Source organism: Lathamus discolor, chromosome 3, assembly GCF_037157495.1.
Source record: "Lathamus discolor isolate bLatDis1 chromosome 3, bLatDis1.hap1, whole genome shotgun sequence".
Taxonomy (NCBI): Eukaryota; Metazoa; Chordata; class Aves; order Psittaciformes; family Psittacidae; genus Lathamus; species Lathamus discolor.
In genome coordinates, this window is record NC_088886.1 from 67,042,311 (window position 1) to 67,066,127 (window position 23,817).

Consider the following 23,817-nt stretch of genomic DNA (forward strand, 5'->3'; position numbering starts at 1 on the left):
CTTTAATTCCCGGTTTTAATTGGTTCCAAATACTGAGGATTAGTAAGCGGGTAGATGCTCCAGTCAAGACTTTAAAGAACAAATGAGAACTAGATGCTGATACATCCGGTTTGGATACATTTGTACTGCCAACTAGTAAATGAAATAGAAGCCTATGTCCCAGCTGTTGAAAGGATCTGTCTTCTGCCAAAGCAAAACAAGACAATAAAAACTGTACTCAAGCACTGATTTTATTCCTATGCAATGTAGGTCCTGCATGGTGCTCAGCTGAAGTATGTCTTCTGTTGGGGACAGACAAGTACTTGTGAGGTTTTCCATGTACAGAGAAGGGATTGGTTAGAAACACCTTCAAAATGGGCAGGGAAACAAAAGATCCAAGGCTCACAGATTACCCAACACGAGCAGATCTGCCCCCTGTGCAAAGCCACAATCCCCATGTCCTTCCATATAACAGGAAGGGAATAAACACAGACAATTCCAGCCTTAACAGAGAAAACACCTTGAGAACAGGTTATTGCGAAAGCAGGGTATTACAGTGTCAGCCAAACTCTTTTCAGGCAAAACCATCCCATATATTCCTCTTTTGCTTCCTCAGCTGGAGTTCTGAAACACCAGTCTCTTGAAAGAACTGTATTGCTTCAGCTCCTTCTGCTTGTGGTTTTATCTCCAACACCCCGCTATAATCCCAAATCTAACCTGTCATCAAGACCTCAGACAGCATAATCCCAATCCACATTGAACTGGGTGCTATACAGCCCAAATGAGGTGAATTCAAATTCAGCACAGGCAGTGCAGAACAGTCTTAAACTGAAGGAACTGACACAGAGCATCTTTTATCAGAAAAGACGAAGATGTAGCTTTAAACAGGCATTTCCAAACCTCAAAGCAATCATTTAAGCTGATTCAGATGGTTTTTAAACTAATAGATACTAGCAAATAGTTTTAAAATGAAGAGAGCTGTCCTTTAAATGGAGAAAGCAGGAATTCAAGCAACATATAACTATCAATACCAGGTACTCAGCGCAGGTCAGATGTTCTCCCAAGGAACACTGCGGATATCCCAATATTCACCCTGCCAGGCAACATGCCCAAATAAAGCCAACTAAACCCATCACTGCTACCTACAGTAAGCTTAAGACTGAATTACACAATTTACTGGTCTCCTGCATTTTAAGGTGAAACCTTGAGGAATAAACACTGGGAAGTTAGGAAGAAATCAGGTTGACTCCTGTTTAGCAAACAGATGGAGCCCGTGCCAAGTCTGAGTCAGCTTCCACAAAGCCAGTGGGATTTCTTCAGCAGTGACACACTTAATTTGGCCTATAATAAGGATTTATACAAAGAATATTTTGTTTTCCTCCACAGAAATTAATAACTAGAGCAGAAGCCAAAAGCTTCCCTAGTTTGCACAGGCTCAAACCTAACTTACCCCTCTTATACATCATTTATTGCAGCAGGACCCATGTAATCCAATTCGCCAACATTTATGTCATTCTCATTGTTTTCTTCCTAGAATTGCATCCCCTAAGCTGCTGAACTAATGGGACATTTGAGTCTGTGCAACGCAAAAACACAACGTCCTGGGCAGATGTTGCCAGGTTCCTGATAAAATAGCCAACAATGCACCATGAAAACCCTCATCCCAGTCCTTGAACGTCTTGATTTCAGCAGCTGGGCATTGTGAGGGTGCTAAGGTGCTGGCACAAGGTGCCTAGAGAAGCTGTGGCTGCCCCATCCCTGGCAGTGTTCAAGACCAGGTTGGACACAGGGGCTTGGAACAACCTGACCGATTTAAAGCCATTTAAGGCTCTGAGGTCTCCCCGGAGCCTTCTCTTCTCCAGGCTGAGAATATAGCAAATATCTTGTAAAAATCTAAAAAATCTGAAATTCAAATCTAATATAAACCTCTTAAAAATACGGCAAAATCTTTATCCAGCCCTTTTTACCTACATTAGTAGACACATTAGTTCTGGTGATGCCATCCAACAAGCTAAGACAGTTGGGGCTGTTCAGCTTGGAGAAGAGAAGCTGCATGGAGACCTCAGAGCAGCTTCCAGTGTCTGAAAGGGGCTACAAGGATGCTGGACAGGGACTCTTCACCAGGGACGGTAGGAACAAGACAACGAGTGATAGGGAATAGGGGAAGTTCAGGTTAGATACAAGGAAGCTTCTCTAGGCACCCTGTGCCAGTGCCTCAGCATCCCCACAGGGAAGAGCTTCTGCCTAAGAGCTCATCTCAATCTCCCCTCTGGCAGGTTAAAGCCATTCCCCTTGTCCTGTCCCTACAGGCCCTTGTCCACAGCCCCTCTCCACGTTTCCAGTGCCCCTTTAGGCACTGGAGCTGCTCTAAGGTCTCTCCTTCAGGAGCCTTCTCTTCTCCAGGCTGACCCAGCCCAGCTCTCTCAGCCTGGCTCCGGAGCAGAGCTGCTCTAGCCCTCTGATATATAAGTACATGTAGAGTTGCAAGCATGGATGTCCCTTTGAAGCAGAGATGGAGCTGAGAGGACTAACGAGGAGAAGGGCAGGTTCACTGAATGACTGAGAGCTAGTCCCTCGGCCTCCTGGAGCCCCTGCTCCACAGTGGTGACACTAACCCAGGAGACTTTGGTCTTCTATCGGAAGAGGTTTCTTCTACAATGCACCATTGATGGTACTCCTCAAGAAGTACTTTAGTGGGAAGTACTGCCTTTCTCCCCATGGATCCCCAGCTCTTCTGTCAAAGCCCCTGCTTTACCTGACTAAAAGGGGGCATCCCCTCCTTTTGCCTTAAGGCAAACCTCAACACGGGAGAGGTGTGCATTGGAACAGAGCACACTTCAAGCTGCTGGTGCCGAAGAAAAACATGGGAGTGAAGAATTCCCTCATGTGCATTTAGACATGATAGTCAGAAGAAACGGAGGGATTACAGCAAGTATTTGCTGGTCCTCTAACTGCACGTTGGTTTGTTGCTGCTCTCTGACAAAGCAATTTTTGCCTTTAGGAAGTTATTTTTGGACTAGAGACACTTATGTCATAGAATTCTAGAATCAACTAAGTTGGAAAAACCTTTCCTTGCAGCAGGAAAGGCTGTTCAAACAACAGGGATTTCTCAGGCAGGTCTATGGCTCCTCTCAGCAGAGTGCACACTGAGGCAGTGTGTGGGTCCCCAGGAAAGCCAGACCTCCACCTCCATCGGCTGGGAGGGCAACACTGGTGGGAAAGCAAAGCTGCTCTGGAACTTGACTGACACTCCATGCCATAGAGAGCTCAATGATTTTCTCTAAAGCATACTCCCACACTACACCAGGATTTCTGCCTACTCTATTTTCCTCTAAACAATCTCCGTGATAAAACAAACCACTTAAAGCATTCCAATGATCAGAACCAACTCAGGGAAGTATTATGCCTTTTCTTGACAATGGCAGCATTTTAATCACTGACAAACCCTTTCTTTTGCTCTCTGCTTCCTTTGAAATGCAAGGAATTCAGCACAATTTCACCTGCTTAGCTGCAAATAATACTCAAACCAGTCTGTGTTGGAACCAGTGAGCACATACCGTGCACAAGCACTGATTCGTGGTGCCCAGCAGGTAGATGCACATGGAGAAGGACCATGCTGCCTGTTTCATGGCAGCTCTGTATGGGCAGCAAGTGATCAGGACCCTGACAGCCCAGGTACATGTCACCATCGAAGTGCAAGATGGGGCTTAGAAGAAGTCATTGTTCACAATCTGCTCGTGCTTGATGCAGCCCAAAGAACATAATCACCTTTTCTATTTCTTTTAGAAGAAAGTGGGCTGGAAGCTGTACTGGTTGCTGGCATCATCAGCACAGGCAATGTATTTGTCAGATTCCTTCTGAAGGAGGTCCCAAAGCTACAAGAAGGGGTTTCCTTTTTGTTGCATTCCTTTATTCCTTGAGGGAAGTCACTGCAGCAAAGAAGTGCATAACCATGGTCTGACAACGCTGAGCTAAATAATCCCTCTTGAACCTTTCCTGCCAGTTCTTAACTGTGTGGGCTGGGAAGGCTGAGGACAGCTTTTTTCCCTTTACCACAAGCCCTAAGACACAGAACTTGACCTATAACCAGTTCTCTTCCGTCGCAACTTGTGCAGAAGGCAAGAGACACTGCTGGGATGGGAAGTTTTCAGGTAGGATACTGGTTCTTCCCTGCTCCCCAGAGAACAGGAGCTGAAAGAGGGGTCTGTGACACTTCCTCCTCATCCTTTCTGCCCAAGCCCATACCACACACACACTCATTTACTATCTAGGCAGGAAATCCAGAGACATAGACTTGCCAAAGATGTCTTTGTAAGCTCCCAGTCTGGCATTCAAATCTGTCTAGCTTTGGAAATAGTGGAAACTCACACCCTGAGATGCTATCCCACAGTTCTGCAGTGAAAACATATTTGGGACCACAGGAATCTTCTTGCCTCCTTCAAATCTTCATGGCCATCAACTTCCTTCTGATGTTCAGCTCCCCAGTGCAGCCAGCTGTGATACTGGAGTAAAGTGAAAGCCAGCGCCCAGAGCATCAGCAATGCTTCACAAAACAGTGACAATGGCTGCAGCAGCCCCAGAAACCAAGCCAAAGACACCAAAACCCAGCTCTTAATAGATTCAGGAGGTCTTTTGATGCACATTGAACCACAGCAGTTTGGCAAACAACAGAGGCTTGAAAAGCACCAGTCAAAACCGAAACAATAGCGTGGGTTTGATAACATCAGCTTGGGCCAAAATCCCACCTCTGCTGACAGACCTGCCAGGAGAAAGGTTGGAAGACCAAAGTACTTCAAAAGAAATGGGCTGGGTTTCTCCCTTTGGGGTCAGGTTTAAGTATTGATATGGGGAACCACTTCCAGCTCCTGCATGCAGTGAGTTGAATGTGTGTTGGCTCTAGCAGAGGTTGAGCTTGGCAAAACTTCTCCTGATTTTCACGACAACTGATTGGAATGCTGTGGCTTTCCTTTGAAATCTTGATTAGCTGTCAAGGCCCAACAAAGACAAGGAATCCTTACCCTACCTTTATGCAGGAGGAAGTGGGAAAGCTAGTGTCCAACATGACACGGTCCAGCCCTGCGCAGGATGCATAGAACGTAAAAGCAAATAAACCCCTATGTAAGCAAGAAGAAAACCATGTTGAAAAGTTGCACTGTTCTCTTTTTACCCATCTTGATGCTGGCGGCTGTGTCAGCTTTGTAATTAACAGCATCTTTCAATACATCCACTGCACAGGTTTCAGAAAGCAGGGAACCCCATCAACTAAGGGCCTTGTTCCTGGGAGAAAACGTGGACACCGTAGAATCATAGAATGGTTTGGGTTGGAAAGGACCTTAAGATCATCCAGTTCCAACCCTTGCCATGGGCAGGGACACCTCACATTAGACCACGTTGCCCAAGGCTCTGTCCAACCTTGAATATTCTTCAGGACAGCAAAACTGAAAAGCTGTGTTAAAAACAAACCTCAGGAGCTCCAAGACAGCTTCTGACAAACAGCTCCTGGAGTCTGTCAGTACATGAAGTCCTGCATCCACCTCTGAAGCAACAGCACCAGAGGGATGTGGAGCTGCTGGAATGAGGCCAGAGGAGGCCATGGAGATGCTGGTAGGGCTGGAGCAGCTCTGCTCTGGAGCCAGGCTGAGAGAGCTGGGCTGGGTCAGCCTGGAGAAGAGAAGGCTCCTTAAGGGAAGATCTTAGAGCAGCTCCAGTGCCTAAAGGGGCTACAGGAAACGTGGAGAGGGGCTTTGGACAAGGGCCTGTAGGGACAGGATAAGGGGAAAACTGCCTTCCTGTAGACCCCTTCATCACCCTATCCCTAACGATGCTGGTTGGATTCCAGGCCCAGTAACCAGAAGTGTATTGTGATGGACTTTGTTATTTGAAGGGCAAATATTGAATCAAATTGGCCTACAGGAGATGGCAGTTTTACATTACAAACACAAAGGCAGAGTTTTGCCTGGTGCCAATAACGTGAAAAGCTCCCCCATAATCAAGAACTTTAGTTAGGATGGGCTCCAGCCTTCCCTGTCTTTTGTTTACACCAGACTGCTCAGGAGCTTTTCTTCTCCAAGCAACTTAACATTCTTGGCAAGGGGAATTCTGCAGGGGAACACTGTGCCAGAGACTGACGTGCTGCTGCGTTGAAAGGGAAAGAAAAGGAAGACAAATCAAAACAACAATAGTTCTCTCCTGAACCTTGCGAGTGAACTCGATTGTATTACAGAGCAGTCCCCAAAAGGTTAATGCTGGGGTCCATGAAGAATAAGCATCAGCATGCTGGAAAAACAAAATCAGCTCAACGTCTTCCTGCTTTAAAACAACAGGGATTTTGATTGGTTCCATTTTTAATAATGTGATTAAGTACATTTATCATCCTTAATTCCCCCTGTCTGACAGGGCTTTTATTCAGCCAGAGTCTTATTGAGAACTCAGTTTGGGTCACAGCAAAGGGCTGAGCTCTGCAGAAATCCCCTTCCATAACACTGGGAACAGGAAGGGTGGCTGATCCTCAGACCCAAGTGACAAGGAAAGCCTGCATGAACTCTCAGATGGGCTCTGGACAAAGCCCTGTAGGGACAGGACAAGGGCAATGGCTTTAACCTGCCAGAGGGGAGCAACCTGCTCTAGTGGAAGGTTGACAGGGGGTTGGAACTGGATGAGCTTTAAGGTCCCTTCAGCCCAAAGCAGTCTGGGATTCTATGAAATAAGGTCCCCTGCATGATGAGCATGGGGGTTCTGAAGCACGTCAAAGCCCATTTACACTTGAGAATGCTACCACACTAGAAACGGATCACCTGCATTTAGAAGGTAAAGGAAAGAGCTAAAAATCTTTTGAAATCAGGCTGTCCACAGGCCCTAAGCAATAGGAATGGTGCCAAGGGATGTTTCCCTGCATGGAAATGCTGTGATTTCCCAGAGCAGCCTGAAAGCCTTCAACAGAAGAGGAGTAAACAGCAGCAGCAGCTGATAGAGCCTGTCCCTACCCATGGCAGGGGTTGGAACTGGATGGGCTTTAAGGTCCCTTCCAACACAAACCAGGCTGGGATTCTGTGATTCCCGAAAGAAAGCAGCCGAGGATCACAAGCTGGCCAGGTTAGAAGCTGAGGCTGTGTTGGCTTAGGCATGCAAGATGGAGCTGAGGATGAGAGCCAACCAAAACAACCTGGTTTACATAATATATAGCTGAGAAATAACTGACCTGCTAAGCCACCGTGCAGGGAAAATCCTAACTGAGAAATAACTGTCTAGGTGTGAACCAAACCCCTTTGCAGGAAGTCCCACTGCTCTGACTGGTAGCACCAGATTTATTTACTTTGAATATAAACTTGTATATAAAATGCAAATCCCTGAAGAAATGAACTTTTCTTGGTCCTTTTCTCACTCAGCAGAACACACTTGGACTTCAGACACCCAGATCTCTGTATTAACTTTGACTCTGGGAAAACATCTCACAAACTTTGACACACTGTCTCCTAACCGCACATCCAAAGCAGCTCCAGGCTCCCTCTCACACTGAGCACAGTGACAGATGAAGGGGGAGCATAGCAGAGTGGGTGCTTGTTGAATAAACCACCCCATGAAACACAGCTTTACAGTAACGCAACCCCTTTAAAATAACAAAACAAAGAGGACTGAGTGTGACAGCAAAGACAGAGCAACATAGAAAATCACTGCAAGAACTACCTGTTTTTCTGAGTGGGAAGTCATCTTTGGAATCATACATCCCCAGTACAGGGTGATTGTAGGTGCCGGATACGCCACTTTGGGGTGGGGAGCTCTGGTCCAAAGAGCTGTGCTGGGTCTTCCTGCATAGAAGGAAAGAGAAAGAGAAGGAAGAAGCTTTACATCAGTGATACACAAAGGGAATGACTGCAGCTTCACCTAGGTTATCTCAGTCAGCGCGGAACAGTGCAAAGGAAAACATCCTGGTAGTATCTTTCTCCTTCTAAACACTCATACAAGACTAATAGAGGAGATAACTAAACATAGGCTTGATTTTTAGTAGAAGAACGACCCTGTTGAGAATGGCTCAACTCATGAAGCTATTTAACCATGAGTATAATGTCAAGCATCTACTTGGATTAGCTTTTGCTAAGTCATATTCTTGAAGCTCAGCATTAGTGCTCTTACTCCCTTCAACAATCTCCCTTCAGTGAATACAATGCAGATGCAATAGACAAAGCCCAAGAATGAAACAAAACCAAAGGATGAGGTGCCACAACTGGCTAATGGAGACATGCTGCATAGGTGGTCTTCTGCCTTTGCCTTCTCTGCCTCCTGACCCCAGTACTCAGCAGAGATACGGCCAAAGTACTCAACACCCTTCCAGATTAACTTCTCGAAGCTGGTAATTTATAGCTTTGTTTGAGCAGGCTGCTGGAAGTAAATTGCACTCTGTTTGCTAAGGATATTAAATAATGAATGAGTTTTCTAAGCCTCCTACCAGTCTGTTGGCTGCATCTTTAATACCTAATGACTTGTGCCCAGCTTTGACATTTCCCAGGAGCTCGACCAACCCCAACCAGCACAGGCTTTGAGAAGTCTCCAAGCTGTGCATGCGAGCAGAGAAGCTCCATCCATAGAATGACTGATTTAGCCATATAGGTAACAGCCATAGAGCTGTCAAACAAGCTGACATTTTAAGTTTAAAGAAACACAATTTAAACCCTGTATTACTTCTTCCAAATACTAAAGAATATGGGACAAAGTGAGCACTTTGTCAAAAGAAGTGCATATTTGAGATACTACATTGCCTAATAACCAGGCATTTTGGAGACCTTGGTTAAAAACATTGTCCTACAAAAGGTTCTTTACGGAAACCAAAATGAGTCATTCCCAGTTGAAAATGGCACCAATCCATCCCATTCCTTTGGCAGTACCCATTTTGAAAGCTCAAATCCAAAGTAGGCTGTTGGGTGAGATACATTGCAGCAACTCCACTACAAGTTATACCTTTCAAAAGGAAGGGGCTAATGAGGCAGCAGGAAAACACATCCCATTTTCTTCATGGTTTTGTTGCAAGTTTACCTGAACACCTACATTAACATTTTCTATAGCCACAGCTCTTCCCAAGCAATGTGATTCACTGTGGTTTCCTAATCCTCCCCCCTTCCTATCCCAACCATGGAAGCAGAATGATGCTGCAGGCTCTTACACAGTTGTGTATTTCATGAGCATTTGCGCACATCACGTACCCCCTGCACATTCACACCAGTAAATGCCCCTGCACACACGCAGTTTAATCATCACCTGCAATCAAAACACCAAACTGACAGATACTTGAAGCCCTCCCGAAAACAGAAGGTGCTTTCTCTGCCCAGGTCTGCTCATAGCAGGGGAAGGCAGCACAGAGAGATGGTTCACAAACAGGAAGCCTTGGATGCTGCAAGCCAAGAGCCCTCAAACCCATCGTGTCACACAATGACATTTTTTTGCCTATACAAGCAAGAGGCTTTTCTTTCCTCTTTTTAAGTCATGACTTAAGCTGCACAATCATGTACATTGAAGCTATTTTCATCGCTTTGTTAAGGAATGTGCAGTAACTCAAAGGGCCTGTTTAGATGTGCTTGGGGGTTGCTGAATGACAGATATTTAAACTCTGCAAACAGGAATACATTATATGGCTCAAGGACTGGGATCGAACACTCCTACCCTTTTTGGAGCTAAACGCAATGCTTTGCATGCCCATTCCAGCCTTTCAGAGGTCTTGAAAGAGATGAAGTTGTACATTACATCGAGTTCGGGAGCATTCCTGAAAGCTCATAGCTTCACAGAACGTATCCCCTGTTCTTTGAGCTTTGAGGTCCTCTGTAAAGCCTTCAATCTCCATGTGCACAGCAAAGCATGCATGAGACTTCAACCACAGTCATGGAATGCAACCTGGATATATATTCAAACATATGTATCTGTGCTAGAATGTTTTGTGTACCAAGGCTGTAGACACCTACGGACACTGGTATAATTTAATGTGTGATTATATCTCTCTACCTCCTTCCCATGCAAACACTCAGCTTTCATGATTGCTACCACACTGAGAAGTTACTACCCAAGTGCATTTTTAACAGCTTCTCAGGGAAGTAATAGCCCTGTTTGCTAAGCCCAAGGCGCTCTGTCTGTGTTCCTGCTAAGCCACTCTTACTTAGGTTAAGTAAGGTTTTCAAACACATGAATGCTCAGTACCCAAGATACACTTGAACATTTAATGAAGGATTAAATGGTGAGTTGTCCAATCCAGATCTGTCCAGGCCTCTTTAGGATTAACTCCCCACTTTGCTCAATTGATGTTTAGAATACGATTTAATAAGAGAAACAGCAATGAGACATTCATCTGGCTAAAAAGAACAGCCACAGTAGATACACATGGGCCAAAGCTGAAATACAAGTTCTGCCTGTATGTCTCAGGGCTCTGCAATTAGGCCAGTGATGCTCCCCTCCTCTGCAGACCTTAGCGTCAAGTGGGATCAGCCCTGTGCTGGGGCTTTGGAGATCAGAGCCTCCATGGTAGTCCTGCCCTGTGTATCTTCTAGAACTGGGACAAGGACCTTAGGCATTCAAGGCCAGGTTGGATGTGACTTGGAACAACCTACTCTAGTGGAAGGTGTCCCTGCCCATTGGAACTGGATGAGCTTTAAGGTCCCTTCCAACATAAATGAGTCTGGGATTCTATGCTCTTGAAAAGCAAAGCCTCCTGTGAGCAGGGCTGTCCAATGGGTTCAGGATCCACAGGAGGGACAGCCTGACATTGCAAGTCAAAAGAATTTCTTCTGTTGTTGCCTATCACCAATATAAACTGAAAACGAGGCCCACAAATCTGTTTTAAACAATTACATATAGACTGCAGATGTAGCTATTAAACAGAGTTTACCAAGTGGCTTGAATACCACAGAGCTGAAAACAGAGCAAGACCTCCGTGATAGCCCACAAGAAACAGAATGAGAATTACCAAGTCTCTTTCGCTCATTTAGCAGATCCTTTGGACTACAACTACATCCTGCTTAAAAACATCTAAAACTGGCCCCTTGTCATCTCAAGGGCTGATCCACACATGCAACTGTGCCCTTTAACATCAGTGATTAATTAGGAACTATTTACTAGCTATAAACACTCAATGTACCAGCAACCAGCAGTGTTGAATGAAGTTCAGATACAAAATCAAAGAATCATGGACTGGCTCGTGTTGGAAGGGACCTTAAAGCTCATCCAGTTCCAACCCCCTGCCACGGGCAGGGACACCTTCCCCTAGAACAGGGTGCTCCAAGCCCCTGTGTCCAACCCGGCCTTGAACACTGCCAGGGATGGGGCAGCCATGGCTTCTCTGGGCACCCTGTGCCAGCGCCTCAGCACCCTCACAGGGAAGAGCTTCTGCCTAAGAGCTCATCTCAGTCTCCCCTGTTCTGGTAGGTTAAAGCCATTCCCCTTGTCCCGTCCCTACAGGCCCTTGTCCAAAGCCCCTCTCCAGGTTTCCTGTATCCCCTTTAGGCACTGGAGCTGCTCTGAGGTCTCCCCTTAAGGAGCCTTCTCTTCTCCAGGCTGACCCAGCCCAGCTCTCTCAGCCTGGCTCCAGAGCAGAGCTGCTCCAGCCCTCGCAGCATCTCTGTGGCCTCCTCTGGCCCTGCTCCAACAGCTCCACGTCCCTCTTGTGCTGGAGGCAGATACTGAAGGCAAAAGCATTTGGACATCCCAGAGGACAACCAAAGCCTGGCGCAAAGGCTACGTCACATGTCAATTGAACACACTTCACATCACGGCCATTGACGCAGAGCCGCTGTGGTGTTCAATACCCTCAGGAGAGCTGTTGTTTCCAAGTAATGCTTTCATTTCTTGTTTTTAAATGAACTCACAAACCTTAATAAGACCAAAAGAAGTGCTTAAAAACAGGCGTGTCATTTAAAAGACTATTTCGGCATCTGTTACGACTTAATTGGCTTGCCTGCTCACAGTAGGAGCATCCAGTCTATCTACTGTGAGCCTCATCTGTGTATGCTAAATCCAAACACCACCCAACTGAATCACATCACAAGTATGTGAGTACATAAATATCACTCTAACTGAATTGCTAACCTTTGAGATGCCATATAAATAAATACTAATATGTAATTAATTTCAAAGGTTTTCTCTTCTTTTTAAAGAATCCTTTTTAAATAAAACGGAAATGAAAAATCTTTGACTTCTGCCTTAATAGCTGAAGGGTGCATTGACAATCCTCCTCCAGCACTAGATAGGACACTCCAGTCACACAGCCCAGCTGCCATCTGCCCTCTTCAAAGGCTGAACACAACGAGCTCATGCCTGCCTGCACCTTACTACCAAGACAGACCCTTAGAAATCCTTGGGAGGCCTTTGGGGCTTTCTTCCCGCTTCACATCTTGTGTTAGATCTAAGAATATTGATCCTTTACCCACCACAAAGCAGGTGGAGAGAAGACAAGGGGATTATTTAAATCCCTATGGATGGCCCCTTGTGCACCAGTTTATATGTCTCTATCCACTAACATCCTGCAGCATCACAGGAAAGGGATGTTTTGATTAACATGTGCCACAATAAACCTAACAAATAGACTGATGTTTGGAAAGCTCTCAGCATTGGATGGGGCCCTGGAGCAACCTGCTCTAGTGGAAGGTGTCCCTGCCTGTGGCAGGGGGTTGGAACTGGATGAGCTTTAAGCTCCCTTCCAATCCAAACCAGGCTGGGATTCTCTGACTCTATCTGTGCTTGTTCAACTACTCTTGAGTTGCAATACACTAAACATAAAAAGTAATTTACGCATTTTATTGAAGTTCAAACAATTCACACTGAAATCCTCTGAAAAATGCATTTTGGTCATGTACAGCACAGTCAAACCCTGGCTCTCTCTGCTCTGCTTTAGCCAGTAAACACATCAGGTCCATTCCTCACATTTCCAGCAATGTGAAAAAAGGTGGCACAGGCTGAATCATAAAGATAAGCCCAGTACCACTTACCCGTACCAGAAGCGAGGGTCACTGGATATACAGTGGTTGAGATTCCGGTGTGCCAATGCCTTCTTCTTATTTAAGACAAACTCTTGCAATTTCATCTTGACTTCTGTGCTTGCCACCGCACCTAAAATGTCAAAACACATAAGAAAAAGACAATTTAATCAATTGACATACTTGAAAGAACTGAAATTTCTATAAGGATCTGCAATTCAATCTCTGATTTCCAGTCTAAAAGCAGAATTTCTTATTTCAAAGAGGAAAAGAACAAAGTATCTCCAGTAAGAAGCTCTCTTTTTATTCCCCTCTTTGCCTTTAGGTTTGCATATAAACACAACTCCTGTTTGAAAATAGGGATTGAACCAGAGATTTCTCATTTCACTATAGAAGTTTTCTGAAGAGGATTTTACACGTGCAGGGAAGCACATTCAGAAAAGAGCCCTTGTACGAGGTATTTGCAACTTGCTTTCCATCAAAGGTAGTTAAGAGAAAGGGTCTTGTGTACACTAAACTTTTAAATGTCACATCTGCAAGCAGAAGGGGAATGAGACCACTGTCTCATATGGGGATTTAGTCTTGAAAACTCTTGTAAATAGGGCCCTCTTTGTTCCCAAGTATCTGTGGACAGTAAGACCTACATAATATTCCGATTCATTTACAAGTGTGCAATCTCCTCCTTCAAATAGAAAATCTCACAGTTAAAAGAAATAAGGAATTTTGCAGCTCAGAGTTAAAATGTCAACTGTGTAATTTCTAGCCATGACTTCCTCCACAATAGAGACCAGTTTGTTTTCCTACCATGATGGATTAAAACTATCATTTGCTTGACAGAACAGATTTGCAGGCAGAGAGCTCCTGATGGAGTAATGCATAGGAAGTTTGGCAAGCAGAACACGTGGAAAAGGATGGTTCATCCATACCTTGGCGTAAAGTAAGAATTCCAAAGGAAAGTAGCCTGGCTACAAAGAAAAGCTGTCTGCTCTCCTGGGAATAAAAGCTTCAACTACAACAGGGTAATCTTTTGCCTCCTGGATCCTACTCAGCAACGTGCTGCCATTTGACAGAGTGGGGAAACACTTCTTGTACTGCTCCAAGAGAAGAAAACTGCACTGGTTTTCTGCAGCTCTGCCTTGAATCTTGGTCAACTGTTTAAAAGCTTGAAAAGCCACCTTTTTGGAGCCCTGCCTTTCTCACTGCATTTACATATGTAGATATGGTGTGTAGCCCAACAGGAAGTATCGCTGATGAGCTGGAGACAAGTTCATATGAGTGTAGCAAGCCACACGGCTAGAGCAGAAGAGGTGACAAAATCATGTTTAAAGGCCTTATCTTTCCAAAAGGTGTTATAATTCACCTATGGGCATATCTTTAAACTAATCAAACATGGCTGCATTCCATCAGTTTGGGATCAATCTGACATGACTTAGGACATCTGAAATGAAACAGTTTTTGATGCTGAGATTTACAAAAGCTTCCTGGCTTGTCTTCCTCTGGAATTAGAAGCTGAAAGGCCCCATAGCAAGATAAAAATGCGTAGGCTTTGCCTTCCCTCAGGAATACTGGAGCCATGGACCAAGCTGTCATGAAAGACCTTCTGACCATTACTCAGCTCTTGAACCTTGAGCTGAAAGATCAAAAGAAAGAAAACCCAAGCCCAATGATCTAATTCACTTTAAATAAATATAAATCACTTTAAATCACTATAAATAGCTCACTAACAAAATAAACACACTGGGTTATTTTGAACCCAGTCACATAAGCATTGTGCAATATCCAGTAGAGATGTTAAAGAGGACTCTAAGGGCGGACAACCTGTCACATAAAAAATAGTATACACCATGCAGGGGTATAAGTAAAGAGGACAAGAGAAAGCTCATGTGTATGGATTAAGTGCATAGGCAGGAAGCAAGACACTCAAACCAAATGGAAGCAAAAGGCACGGCAGAGTCAAAGGAGGAGGAAAGAGAAGGAACTGGAGAGCAAGAGCTCACACAGCAACCCTGGCAAGGGAAGCAGCTTTGCACGTGGGAAAAACCAAGCTGTGAAGCTGGGATGTTCCTTTTGGAAAGTGAGGGTATAAGAGGAGCAGGGAGCAAAGAGCAGATCAACTGATAAGACTGCAAACAAGAGAGAGCCACAAGGAACAAAGTACTGCAGGCAGAACAGCTCTAAAGAGCCAAAAATATGTATCTGGATATATCCAAATATAGTACATCCAAACCTAGGATAAGGCAGGGTTAGTGGGAAGAGACTAAGGGAAGGCAGTGGCAGGACCAGGCTCTTGTAGAAGGAGGAGGCTGCACAATGCAAGAGGAGAGAAGCAGAACTTTTAACTGATGGTGTGGGCTTATCACAGTTTACGAGGAAGTCCAAGGCACGCCACAGTCCAAGACTGAGCAACAAGGGATTGAATGGTCCATGCCCAGAAGTGTCTGGAAACACTGATGCACAGACAGGTTGCAGGTTCAATCTGAGCAGTGGAAAGGCAGGATGACCAAGTATCACTCCTTATCCTACAGGAAAACTACTTTCATATATATTTTCCTTCCTTTAAGGGAAGTCATACTTTTAATCCAAAACTTTTTGATAGCACGTATCAGTTAAGGCTCACAAGATGAGAATGCAACAAGCTGATATTGGCTTAAACTAAACAGGTTTGTGATTTGCTTCTAAGAGATACAAGCCAATTCTATTTGGGCTTACAGTGATGGAGGAAAATAAACTACACACATCTATTAATGCTCCATCCCTGGCAGTGTGCAAGGCCAGGTTGGATGGAGTCTTGGGTGACATGGTTTAGTGCAAGGTGTCCCTGCAAGGGGGTTGAAACTGGATGATCTTAAGGTCCTTTCCAACCCTAACTATTCTATGATTAAACACTCTCTGTATTTCAGAACAGGACAATTTTAGCTGTGTTGCACTTAGCAAAATCTTCTGATGTGAGAAAAAGCAGTATTCTGAAGAGCTGAGGTGCTATAATGATTATACACCATAAAACTTCTTCAATAAAGAGTAACTTAAAAATAAAACTGTAGCCATGGGAACAGGATCTTCAACTTACCATCCCCAAAATCTGTTTTTTCCTCTACACCTATGTGTTTCAGCCAAAAGGTGCTTTGATGCCTTTGAAGCTCACAGAGATTCAGGCATTTTGCTATATATTCAAGAGACTCTAAGGAGAAGAGCCACATACCAGTACTACAGAAGTGCCCAGCAAAACACTGACACAGTATCAACAGCTGATAAAACAGCATGGTGAAGTGGAAATGCTTATAGCTTCCATCCACCTTGAACCCATTGCCTTTAGTTTGGACAGTAACATAAAGCAGCAAGAGGAAAATGGAAAGCAATGGACCTGGTAGTCAACCGGGCACCAGAGCAGCAAACCCGCATTAGCATCCCTTTTATTCACTCCTGAATGTTACACTGCTTCTTTTAAATAGATTCAGATCCTTTGCTCTTTCTAGTATCTAAAATGAAACAAAACCAAATCAAACACACAAAACATGCTGGATCTCCTACGAACTGCTTTACAAAGGCGTTGGGGTAGGCCTGTGTGTTCCCTTGTTTGGCTTCAGTTTAAAGCCTACTGCTACAAGATACACATGCAGGGAGGGGGGAATTTAACCTGCACATGGTGTATTTCTTAGCCTCCTACACACCAGTCCTTCCCTAGAATCCCAGCCTGTTTTGTGTTGGGAGGAACCTTAAAGCTCATCCAGTTCCAACCCCCTGCCACGGGCAGGTAACACCTTCCACTAGAGTAGGGTGCTCCAAGCCCCTGTGTCCAACCTGGCCTTGAACACTGCCAGGGATGGGGCCGCCATGGCTTCTCTGGGCACCCTGTGCCAGCGCCTCAGCACCCTCACAGGGAAGAGCTTCTGCCTAAGAGCTCACCTCAGTCTCCCCTCGACCACTTTAAAGCCATTCCCCTTGTCCTGCCCCTGCACAAAGCCCCTCTCCAGGTTTCTTGTAGCCCCTTTTGATGCTTATTCCTACTAGAAAAATTCTTTTGAGACCTTTATCTCATTCCTGGTTCCCAGACAGCATCCTGTCTCCTCCAGCCCTTTCTGCTTCTTCCATCACAGGCTGCTTTATTCCATTTGAGCTGAAGACCTAGCGAGTTGCTAGTACAACTTGGTGAGGTATTTTTCCTCCCATTCACTTCCAAAAGAAAACCAAACAAGCAACCAAAGTGCCTTTGATAAGGGGAAATTGTGAGGCCATAATCACTCTACTGAATCTTGTCAAGTGCATAATGACACATGGGAAAGCCAACCACAATCTGTAACCTCATGAAAGAAGTACTTTCTGAATGAAAACACTTTCAAAAGCAAAGAACTGAGAACTCGGCTCCATCTTAAGAGGGGAATTAAAGTAAAAGAAGAAGAAGAAGCAGCAGCAATGCAGTGTGCATCTGGTGTATTTTATGGGCTTAATATTCTGCCGCCATTAGGAATGCTGCCAAAAATACTTCAAAAAATGTTAAATCAAGTAAAGAGATGAGAGGCTTCCTTTTGAAAAATGCTCAAATGGCATTTCCTAAGACAAAAATGAAGATAAAGCAGAGAAATACGTTTCTCTCTGCACTCAATACTTCAGTTTACGTAAGCTCCCTGCACACCCAAGCTCTATAAGAGAGGCCATCAGGAAGGTTTCTCCAGCTTTATAAAGCTGCATGATGGCTGCCATTCATCTGCTCTACCTGTCAGCACTGACACAGGTGAGCTTTTTGCTACTTACTCTCTTTTCCTTTCTCTTTGTTTTTTAGCTGCTGAAGTTTCTGCTCTCGGTGCTGCTTCTCCAGCTCCTGTTCCTGTCGGTGCTGCTCCAACTTCCTCTGGTGCTCCAGCAGCTCCTGCTGATGCTTCATGGCCAGCATCTCCTGTTGCTGCTGTGGAGAAGGGATGAGAGGAAAAAGAGTAAGTTAACACTGCAGAGTTCCCAGAGCTAACCCAGAAGCTGCTGTCAGGTGACAACAACATTGCTTAATTCATTGAAAAAGCAAAAATGGTGTCTTCCTTGTCTAGAGGCTCTGGCACCACGATTCACTTTATGTAATCGCATTTCCATTTCAGGGATATGCTAAGTGATAGGGACTGTACGCTCCAGGCTTCAGGGTACGGTCTGTTTACAAGCATAAGCATCCTGTTCAGGAAGCACCTCCTTGAGAACAAAGCTTCTACCCAAAAGAGGGGAGGCTGAGATGAGCTCTTAGGCAGAAGCTCTTCCCTGGGAGGGTGCTGAGGCGCTGGCACAGGGTGCCCAGAGAAGCTGTGGCTGCCCCATCCCTGGCAGTGTTCAAGGCCAGGTTGGACACAGGGGCTTGGAGCACCCTGCTCTAGTGGAAGGTGTCCCTGCCCGTGGCAGGGGTTGGAACTGGATGAGCTTTAAGGTCCCTTCCAACCCAAACAATTCTGTGCCGAAGGAGCGTGCTTGAGCTCAGCAAGCCAAGCACTCCCAGTAAATACACCATTATCAACATGGGCTTTGCAGACCAGTTCCCTTGTGCTTTTTGAATAAGCCTCTAATTATATGACTTTGGACTCTGGTTTCTCCAACAGCCATTCTTCCCTCTCTGTGTACAGACATGAGTTCCCATGGACTGGAACACCTCTATCTTCTTAACTCCATTAAACACCAGTTACTTTCAGGGTAAGGGAACCCTCTGAGAATAGGTCTCACCCCATCCTTCTCCAAACCCTGACAGCATGAGCAGACGCGCTCCACATGCACTGATTTCTCCTATTGCACATTTGTGCTACCCCGACGCTGCAGCCACGGATACATTCTAGACCACAGACATCAAATGAAACCATTCTATACAAAGATGCAAAGAAAGAAATGTAAAGAGGTACTTTCCAATCCGCCTGGCTATCTGCTGGCAGCTCTGGATGGAGGAGTCCCTGCTGCTGCCGCTTCCAAGCAGGCAGACTGTTGTAAAACACCCAACCCCAGTTATAGCGGGATTCACAATAAATTGCACCTATGCTTCCCTTCCTCATCCTATGGAATTTTATGTAAACAGCAAAAAAAACCAAAACCAACACCCAAAACCCAGACTCTCAAAACCTAAAGAAGAAAAAAAACCAACCCCCCCCACCCCCAACCCTTGACAAAAGTAGTTATTTTTGTTTCATAATTAAGCAGCAGCTTCTACTAACACATCTCCATTTGGAGCAAGAGTATCTTTTCAGGCTTCCAACAAGTCCACCACATGGTGGGCTTTTATAACCTAGCCATAGAAAGTATGCAAATGAACAATATTTAATGCACAATATGTTAAAACAGGTTTTGTTATTTTTATGAAATCAGGAGCCTTTTCTCTCCATCTGCAGTCTCCTAGGCTCCACGTGCTTCGCTTCCTGCAATGGTTTACATACATTAGGGTGCCTTAGAAGGAACTGTGCATTCATTGACATCTGTAGTGAAATGTAAATGAAAGACCAATTTGTATCTGGATGGCTTATAGAGGTTTCATTAGAGAGGTATTGTTCCTGCTGATGTGGACCCCAGTTGCCACAAAGCCTATTCTTAATATAGTTTTCCCATCTTTTTCAAAGTTGGAAAAATAAATAATAATGAAGCAACCTCTCCAATCATCTCCATGAAAAAGGGAAAGAAATCACTTTGTTGGTGTCTGCTGTAGCCTCAGAAAATGCCTCCAGAAAACCCATCCGTGTGCTCTGTCTGAACTAGGATGTCTTCTTACAGCATGAACACGTCTCCAAGCCCAGGGCTGAAAACAAGCCACACAGACAGTATTTGATAGGAAATATGTGGTGCAGGCTCAGCACAATGCAAGGGCACAGGCAATGTGGTGCCTTTACCAGCTGTAATGAGAGACCACGTCCAGGGTCCACAACCACCACAAGGGCCTCTGATAAGGATCTGGGGCACTGACCCAAGGTGAGCACCCTAAATCCTTATCATGGCTCAGCCACATCATTGCGCTGCTCATCCCTGCTGCTACCGGTACCCATCTTGTTCTAATAAAGCCAAAGGGAATATAACCACCATATTAAAAGTGCAAAAAGGCCTTTTTTAGCTTTAAAACCATAAGCTTTAAAGCCAGACTGTGCCCCAGTTTTATATTTTGGGGTTTCCACTTTAATTTTCTCATGTAAAAACAGGGTTTTCTGCTGATGCTTTGTGCAAAAAGACACATAAGCCGCAAGAAAACCCACCTACAACAACTGACAGGAGGAGCAGGAAACCTGAGGACATACAAAAAGCTGTCATAGGCACAAAATGAACTTAACTTCAAAAGAAAGATGAGATTCTGCTTCATCTAAAGCTATCAAGATTCATTTTAACAGTCAGTGACCATTCACCCCCATGTGTGGCCAACTGCAGCGCAGTCATACCCTCCCCTCACGCATCATGCACTAAGCTGCTTCTGCCAAGGTAATACCCACACATTGTGGGCTTGGTCTGGCATTGAAGCTTCCCATTCCCAACAGTAATGCCACTGGAATAGCTGTGAAAGACAAAGTGTTATGCCAATGGAAATCCCTTTGCATTCAGCCGAATTCAGCTATCAGTTGGAGGAGCACAGTGTGTGGCAGCCAGGCACACCGCACTAGGGAGCGCAGCTCGGAACATCTGAATTAGGTGCTCTTGCCAAAGTAAATGTTTGTCAATATTTGTAACTATGGGGATTCCTGCATATGTTTAATGTCATTGCTTCCACTATTTACGAAAATTGCACAAATGCTCAACTGTACCTGGAGTTAGTGTTGCTGGTGCTCCTATAGCATACATTAATATTAATCAATGTAATCAGGAGAACGCAGAGCATTCCCAATGCAGCTCGCCGCTGCAGTGGGTTTTGCCATTGCATTCATCCGTTGTGTCTTCAGCGTATCAACCTACAATGGGGACTGACACCTTACCAGTAACCCTGCTGTCAACTTCCACCGCACAAAGCAACCTCTTTGTAAGCAAAGAGGAGCTAAACCAGAGGGAATAAGGATGTGTTTCATGAGGACATGTCACATTAAGGATTTCAGAATGACTCCTCAAACTGCTAAATGAGCAGCAAGAATGCGAGTCCTTCCTGCATCCCGGAACCTTGCAAACACTACCTTAATTCTTCCCACAGAAGCCAGGCACTGCTCTGTGCTGCTTCTTTCCCATCCACCCATCACTTTAAAGGTGCGTCTGTCATTTACTTTCACAAAATGGACTAAAATCTGTAAAGCAGAAGAGGTTTTGAAGCTCAGACTATGGCTCCTAGGGTTTTAGATACATGTATTTGCCTAGCTTACTGTAATTAGTGCAAGGCAGTATAAAAGCATCTGTACCCGGACAGCTCACCCTTACTCATGCACGTAATCACAAGCCTGGCTGACCAACAGTTTGCATACTGATTGCTGATATAATATTGCAGGCTGCAGAGTTCTTTATACAACTACTTCCCCTGCCACCTTGGAATGAGAGGTTGGCCTCTGATGGAGGCAATAGCTTTAAGGAAGTTGCAAGGATGTGCAAGTAAAATAACACCTTCAAACCCAACAACTTGGTGCTAGACAGGAGCAAAACCAACCCCAACAAAGCAGATCTTTGAACTTGTCCTCTTCAAGGCAAGAGTTGAGGCATGACTCAGCACTTTGAGAAGCTAAGCTGGGTTCAGCTTCTTTCATTGAAGCTTAAGTCTTCATGACATTCTTCCTATCTTAGTCCTCTCCCTCAGCAGCCAGCATGGTTGGGGTTTTGGCAGAAACAGTGGGGTTTAGGGAAAATCATCTGCAACGTGCTTTGCCAAAATTCCATAATTTTGGGGGGTTAAATCTGATACTCAAAATGATTAAGAAATAAGCTGCCAAACCATGTACACATCAAAACATCCCCCGAACAATCACTAGCTATGTGTGGAAGCAAAGTAGGGACATCAGCTTTGAGGGAGAACTGTTGTATTGGGTGATCCCAGAGCGCTCTCAAAACTGGCCATTCCTTTGGCCAGACTGCTTCATGTTCTCCCCATCCTGTTTACTCAAGTCTCAAGCTGTGGCTTCAGTTTCAGGATTCACTCCCTTGGCTCCATCCCGGCATGTTTCAGACAACTCCTGGAGCACCAGGGGCTGCTCAGAATGACTGACTTGTAATGGGATGTGGGAGGGGGGGAAAACAACACTGTGGTTTCCAGCAGGAGCCAAGATACAGGAATTCTAAAGCCCAGCTGAGCAGAACAAATGACTATCATCCTTCTCTTGGACACATCAGCAGCTGAACATTTGCTGTGTCCCCTTCCAGCTACCAGACAGCACCCCTTTGCTACACAGGGAAATGACCCTGCCCAGCAGACAGCTTCCCGAGCAGGAGACTGATGCCGGTTAGACATATCCTACTGGGAATGTCTGGTGTTCCAAGTTTATGAGGCTCAAATGTCTCCAGGAATGGGAACAAGGGTTGTGTTCTCTCCTAGCCAGCTCTAGGTGACAAGATCCTATGCTATTAGTTTGGCAGCTTACATATGGATATATAATTTCCCATCACTGTTTCTTTCCCATGCCATTACTGCTCACTTCCCCTAAAAGGCTGGAAGCTCACATAGCAGCTTCATCCCTCTAAGTCCTGGATATTTGTGCTGGGAATGCATTTGTACATGCCTTTTGCTCCCTGACTGCCACTTTAGGCTAGTTTTCACCCTATCTCCAGAAGGCTAGCCTCTTTAGAAAGCGCTGAGCTCCATTTGTAGTATCCAGCACGTTCAGCTCCATCTCCCATTTTACCCTGAGCAAAACTCCCTTGCATTTGCCTCTGCTTTGCTTTACATGGTTATTACCGAAGGGGGGGACAAATCCTTGCACCAGGAGCAGGGAACATCCATCCAAATCATGCATGACAAGAAGGAATCTTTGTAAATCAAAGACGTATATAAACTGTCCTGTAAAGGAAGGAGCCCCAGATGTTTAATTCTAAGTGAGATTTTATGATGCCATAAGCAATCAGACCTCAGTCCTTGGAGAAGCAGTTACGTCCTCTGAACAGTTATGGGGTGCAGAGAGTAGATGAGTTGGAATGGGAATGTTATGCTAAAATCAGGATCAGGAGTGGAGATGAAGGACAAACAGATCAGGAGCAAACAGAGGAGCCACCACCAGGTTTTGGTTATTGCAAAGAAGGAGACACTGGCACAGGGTTCCCAGAAAAGCTGTGGCTGCCCCATCCCTGGCAGTGTTCAAGGCCAGGTTGGACACAGGGGCTTGGAGCACCCTGCTCCAGTGGAAGGCGCTCCTGCCCGTGGCAGGGGTTGGAACTGGATGAGCTTTGAGGTCCCTTCAACACAAACCAGTCTGGGATTCTATGATACACACCACCAACAGTCAAACAGGAAACTTAAACACAGATTTATCCACCACCACTGTTCATACCGCGTGTACTTGAGTGAAGTTATTCACATGATTTATGTTTCAAATGCAATGTCATTCACCCACATACCAGCTCAATGTTGTTAAGAGACCATATGCACCAACAGGAATTACAAGTTTAGGAAGGTTAAATTTATCAGCAACAGTGTGTATTAACAGGTCAATATTCCTGCAGGATCCACTCGGCTCTCTCTTTACTCCTGCCCTGATTCTCTGTGTGCTCTCTCTGACTACTTCCCATCTATTTTATCTACTTCCAAAATAAGATGGAAGTTGAAAAATCAGATGTGTGAACTGCAAAATATTCTTGTTCCTGCCATTTACTCTGCAATTCCAAACTGAATAAAGACCATAAGGGTCTAGGCTTTAAAAGAAGATCATCCAAAGTAATCACTGCGCCCCGCACACATTGTACTGGGAGGCAAGCTCACACTATAAAGGATGGAAGAACAGGAACCTAATCACTTGAAAAAGCTGTTTGGACTGCTGTTGCCATCAGCCATTCAGCCTTC

The 23,817-nt window shown here is 45.0% G+C and overlaps 1 protein-coding gene across 8 annotated transcripts in view; it reads right to left on the reverse strand.

The window, feature by feature from the left end:
• Nucleotides 1–23,817, reverse strand: part of HDAC4 (histone deacetylase 4) — a 217,326-nt gene that overhangs the window by 76,754 nt on the left and 116,755 nt on the right. For 7 of the 8 annotated variants that reach the window (XM_065669701.1, XM_065669694.1, XM_065669696.1 and 4 more), the window contains 3 exons: nucleotides 17,676–17,826; nucleotides 12,939–13,059; nucleotides 7,663–7,784 (listed from right to left, as the gene is read on the reverse strand). In XM_065669701.1, the coding sequence (XP_065525773.1) occupies nucleotides 7,663–7,784; nucleotides 12,939–13,059; nucleotides 17,676–17,826 (394 nt within the window). The remainder of the gene's footprint in view (nucleotides 1–7,662; nucleotides 7,785–12,938; nucleotides 13,060–17,675; nucleotides 17,827–23,817) is intronic. The other variant, XM_065669699.1, reaches the window with a different exon arrangement.